The sequence below is a fragment of the Leucopleurus acutus genome (genome assembly GCF_964270905.1).
Source record: "Leucopleurus acutus genome assembly, chromosome: 5".
Taxonomy (NCBI): domain Eukaryota; kingdom Metazoa; phylum Chordata; class Mammalia; order Artiodactyla; family Delphinidae; genus Leucopleurus; species Leucopleurus acutus.
The window spans coordinates 32,895,280-32,901,279 of NC_139147.1; the positions used below are offsets into that span (position 1 = coordinate 32,895,280).

A 6,000-nucleotide genomic window follows, 5' to 3' on the forward strand; every position below is an offset into this window, starting at 1 on the left:
CTCAACAATTCATAAAATGAATTGTTGAGAAAGAGAAGAGATAAAGAATAAACAGTGAAACTTTTTTTTTTTAAAGCGTATTTAAATGTCTCATAGCTTTACAAAACTAGTACTTTGAAAGAAGAGTTAAAAACTGTTTTGCAGCAATAAGCTCTTGGGGGATTGTGTCAATAAAGTGGTGAAGATGAAACATAAAATTGGAGAAAGAGCAATAGTAGCTAAGCTTTTTGTAAAGATTTAAAATTTAAGTAATTTCAGGGCATCTCTGAAGGGCTCTGCCCTCAGTAATTCTAATATTTCAAACGTTTTCTACAAGAAACACTTGACCTGTGGCCAGTGACCGAAGTAAAGAAGCAAATGTTAAAAATAACTATAGAGGGCTTCCCTTCCCTGGTGGCGTAGTGGTTGAGAGTCCGCCTGCCGATGCAGGGGACACGGGTTCGTGCCCCGGTCCGGGAGGATCCCACGTGCCGCGGAGCGGCTGGGCCCCGTGAGCCATGGCCGCTGAGCCTGCACGTCCTGAGCCTGTGCTCCGCAACAGTGAGAGGCCCGCGTACCACATAAAAACAAAAAACAAAAAAACAAAAAAAAAAACCTGTAGAAAGTTCATTTAAAAATGTTGTGATGGGAGGTTAAAAATAACATATCAAGATAAGAAATGCACTCAGGGAGGGATTTTTTTTCCCCAGAGGATAGAAGTTTTGGCAATCTTAAAGGGATTCTGTAAACTAGAGACATTTTTTTCTTTATAAAAAATACCTTCTAAATTAATCCAAAGCATCAGATCTATATATATATATATAGGCACTATGTCTATGATCTAGTCTTTTCATTGGATGATATGGCTGCCTTAAAAAAAAGTATTATTTTTATCTTTAAAAAATCGAGAAAAGTCTCAATAAGTATTTTTAAAAAATAGAGATCATATATAATCACAATATCTAATGAAAACTCTTAATTTGGGGCATTTCCTTTAATTTAATTTCTTTTCATACATTAGTCAATCAATATATACTCATTGAATAAATGTATTTCCTAGATCCTTTACTAAAGCCAAGGGAAAAAACAGTAATAAGAGAGTCAGAGTTCTTGCCTCCTTGGAGTTTATATTCTATTGGTGGCGAAATAAATGTACAAAAATATATATGAGATAAAGTTAGATAACAAGAAGTGCTATAAAACACAGGACTAGATAATTGAAAATTATATGGCATGCAGTTCTTTTTTTATCTAAGAAGGATCTTATGGGTTCCTTTTTTGAGTCATATAATGTATATAAATCTGTACAGGCTTTTTTCACCAAATGTTTCATTTTAAGCATTACCTATGTTGATATTTTTTAAAACTTACTTTTATGTTTGAAAATGATTAATTTCACAGGATCTACTCTACTTACTTACCTTTCTTTCTATATTTACATTTATATATATAGTTGCAATAACTAATATTTTGATGGATAACTTTGTACATCAATACTTTTTGTCAAAGATTAAGGTCATATTCAATAATTTTACATATTCCACAGAACTCACTTAAATGATATACTATTTAAGCAAACAATCATTGAGTTTTTACATGTCAAGAATTCTACTAAATGCTGAAAACGGTACAAAGAGTCTCTTCCTTGAGTGCATGATTTCAAGAAATAGACAAAATTATAAGCAGATGTAAAAAGTTGGATAAATGCTAAAATAAATGATCAAATTCTAGTTACTGAAAAAAATGAAAGCAACGGAAACACTTAAGGGCAATAAAATCTCTTAAAGAACATACGCAATCCATTTTGAAGTAGAAGATTGTCTTTAATGATCTCTGTAGTCTATTTCTGCTTTTAGAAGTCCATGAATAGAAAGTGACCAAAAATAAAAAGATTAATAAAGTCTCTGATATTGGCAACAAAGAATATAAACTTCCTTCGACATGAAGATCCATGCCAAAATCTGACTTAGCATTCTTTGAAAATTAGAAACCCTGAGATTTCTTACCTTGACTTTTATCATTGTCTTTTAAAGTTTAATATAGAACTCTCAATTAGTTAGGAGATTGAATATCCCTCTAAATATATTCACAAATTCCCCCAGTGGATGCATAGCTTTCTGTCACAATTTACTCATTGTTGGGAGTCAATTGATCTGTAACCCAACAGGAATTCTCTTAGTTGAGAAATTCTCAGTGAATTTCCTCAGCTCTTCTCACACAAACTCTTCAACGCAAGGGTATGCTTGGATCACTCAATTTTGTGTTTCCCTGAGGTTTATTTGAAAAGTCAAAGGTTGAAGCACAAGGGTTTAAGATGTTGAATTGCCCCCCCCCCCTTACCCTGTTGTTTTGGGCACTGAAGATCACCACAGTAATCATAATACAGGAAATTACAGTTCAGTCACCTCTTGAGAGGTCAAATAATTTAAAAACAGAAAACTGTGTCTCTACATTAGGACAATTGGTTTATCAAATTCCACCCATTTTCCCCAACCCATTCCCCATCCCCAATTTTTTCCAAGTATTATTTCCTTAAAAATAATTTTTTGAAAGTCTGGATGTATCTTGCTAATGTTCTTCTAAAGATATTTATTTATATCCAGACAAAACAAAGACTTCTGGAGTGCCTACATGAAAAAGTAACATCTTGAATATTCTCAAACAGATTCATTTGGAGGCTATTGTTTAAGAACAGACCCAAAGCTGACTCAGCAACTGGGATTTCCCACAGTCAGACTGTACTCTGAGGGAGCTTTGGGTTATGGAAAGAACACTGAATTAGAAGTCTAAACACGGTTTATAGAGCTGTCTGTAACTTAACTGGGTGAATGTTCTGGAGCAAGTCATTTAACTTTTTAGTATATCAGTTTCCTCTTCTTTAAATGCAAGTAGTCGTATCTATCCTTGCTAATAATGAAATTATTGTACATACATTTTCATATAATGGATATGAAAATATTATAAACTTACAAGGCTACATAAGCAAAAATTATAACAAATATTTTGGGCTAGAGTGACTAGATTTAAGTCCAAAGTGTGGAGTGAAACTGATGACTCTGGGACTTTGGGGATGAATGAATTCCTCCTTCTATTCTCCAGTGGGGATGCGAAATTTAGATTTCCTGGTTCCACTTTAGAACAGAGAGGGAGAACATCAAGACAATCTTCAGGTCCAGAGAAGAAATGGTCAGTAAAAACAATCACTTGTTATTTGTGGAAAGTGTAAATATCAGATGTACATGTATGCCTTTTCTGAATCATGAGAAGGAAAAAAAAAGAGATTAAAGGAAAAAGAAAGGAGAAAGAGGAAGGAAGATAAAAGGCCAGTAATAATCGATTACTGAGAAATTCAACTGGAAGCTGAGCAAATTAAATCTATAACTTTTCCAGTTTATCAGGCCTACAGTCCCTATTGATCTATCCATCAGAGCACTCCATGTCAGTAAAGCAAAACTGTAAATAGGCCAAAGGCATGATTAAAGCAAAAGTCATAAGCTTAGCAATTAGCTCTAAGGTTACTTGAACCTTCTGAATTGTATTATAGTTCCAGTAAAATAGGGTCATTGGTATGCCTCCTCTGAGCATTCAACGACATTTTGAAAGAAACATTGCCCTTCTCCAAGCAGAGTCCTTGGTCCATTTCTATATTCTATTTTTGAAGAGAGATATAGAGAAGAGGAATGCATCTACTTCTAACTTGGAGAAAAGGAATATAGCTACATGTAAGCTTTCTACACGCGCGCACACACACACACACACACACACACACACACACACACACACGGGACCCTTCCACCTATAGTGGTCTATAGGAGGATAAAAGGGAGAAAAGACAGTGGCTAGATCTGGCCAATTAGCTCAGAGGGAAACAAATGTCAAATCAATTTCTTTCTCCTGTAATAATATCAGAAACAGCTTCAGTTCTAAAACTAAAATAGTAGTTTAAATACTATATGCCTTACATATATAAACACATTTAGTAGTGAAATTGGAGGTCTTGCATTTCCATAGGGAGAGAATAAAGAAGTTAATGACTCTAAAGAGTAATATATTTATCAACCTGCAATTCTCCGGTTGTAAAGCATAGACTCTTAAGTTATTCAAATCAGAGTGCCTATGACATTTGCTATTTCTAAGTTTCCTTTCTTGATACCCTCAGAACAAAATGCTTAGATGTAAAAAATTGTATTACATAGCTAACATTTGAATATCAACAAATGTGAGTAACATATCTGAACTTTATGTAGAAGAGCTAATGTTCACTTACATATGTAGCCTTTACCAAACTCAGGAATTGTAAGAGTTAACTAGAGAAGCCAAGCAAAAGTCTCGCAATGGAATCCAGAACAATATTGCAGATGTATGGTGCCTACAGAAGGTTGAGCTCATTTATTCTGCATGCATATTTAATGTGTAAAATTATTTTTAAATCTTAAAACCACGTCTTGGAAATGCTGTGAACTGCAAAGCTAGGCGGACCCGATGTATTCCTAAATAGAAAGAAGAAAGAAAGAAATGCACCAAGAGTAAAAATTCCTGGTTACTCACGATTCTTTTCCCCTCTCCACCTTGATCCAGCTTTCATTCTGCCTGAGACACCCACAGGAGAAGTTATTTCTGCCATCAAGACCAGCAGCATCAGTAACAGCACAGCCATGCCAGGTAAAAATAACCTCTGTGGAGAGTCCTGTCACAGACGAACCTGAAGGCTTTTCCTGGGAGTAGAAAACCCTGGAGCCAATCCTATCATTTTATTCAGCAGAAATGCAAAAAGGCTATTTTTCCCATAAATTTTAAAAAAGCAGGTATGTTCTCATCAGGATTTCCATTTGAATTATACAGGGAATGTTAACAAAAATTAGAAGGGATGTAAAACCTTCCTCTATACATAAGCAAAACGTCAGGAAAGATGAGCTGACAATTTTCTCTGGTCTTTTCTGCAGCTACCAGTTCCTAACCTGCACCTGCCAACTCTCACTTGTTCCAAATGTTTGTCAACAATTTTCATAACACAGTAACAGGAAAAAGCTGAGATTTCAGCATTTTCCCACCTACCCATCCTGTACCACAGATTACAGTACTTGACGAATCTGAATATTTAATTTTGACACTGCAAACACACCTCATTTCAAACAGAGGTAGTTGTTAAGGAAAGGAAAAAAAAACCCTGCTTGTTCTCAAAGCTCTGGCTAATGTCTTGGAGAAGGGATTTGATGTATATATAAATATCTGCTGCTAAGACATGACAAAAATACCTCTGAAAAGGGGGAGTGGTAAACAATTATCTTTCCTCCTTAGCTCTTACTATGTAAATTATATATTCAAAGACTAATGTGAAAAGACAATCTGCCAAAAATATCCCAAACGCATGAAACAGGCAAATGTAATGTACATGGCACATGTACATTACACACTCATCAGCATTGCATCGTAAACACTTGTTTCTTTCTAAATACATGTTGGTATATTCCATCTCTCCTGTTTCCGGCAGAAGGATTCTTATCAACTCATGAGCTGAGCAGACATTTTGGCAAATTAGACTTCTCTGTTTTACAATTAAGTCTATTTCCCGTAGGCAAATTGCAATGTTGTCGTGATTATTTTGGAACTACACTGTACCCATGTGAGATGCTCCCTTTTGCTTTGGGACAAAATTTATTTTTCTAACAATAAAATGAATGTTATGCTTCTAAGAGCATTAGAGAACAATAATATACATACATTTATTTTAACAAGCATATAAATCTATTTTAGGATACTGCTAAACACATAATAATATTCTACAACCTGACCTAATTCTACAGTTAAATAGTTCACACAGCTGCCAAAACATATTTCTAAAACACATACCTGAGAATGTGCTGTTTACTGTTAGTCCCCTATACTGCAGCAGAAGAGGGGAAAAATGTCTACAGCAGCCAAGCAGGTAACATAAATAGGTGAAACAGGCTGAGTGGGAGACAAGGGGGAGAGGTGGGGATTGTGGCTCTGTGCAGAGAAAGCCTTGTGAAAAGTGGCTGC

General features: G+C 35.2%; 1 protein-coding gene across 1 annotated transcript in view; it reads right to left on the minus strand.

The window, feature by feature from the left end:
• Positions 1-4,636, minus strand: part of ROBO1 (roundabout guidance receptor 1) — a gene marked incomplete at its 5' end in the record, with an annotated part of 763,721 nt that extends 759,085 nt beyond the window's left edge. The window contains one exon of the mRNA XM_082840323.1: positions 4,528-4,636. Within this exon, the coding sequence (XP_082696449.1) occupies positions 4,528-4,636 (109 nt within the window). The remainder of the gene's footprint in view (positions 1-4,527) is intronic.
• Positions 4,637-6,000: the final 1,364 nt, after the last annotated feature.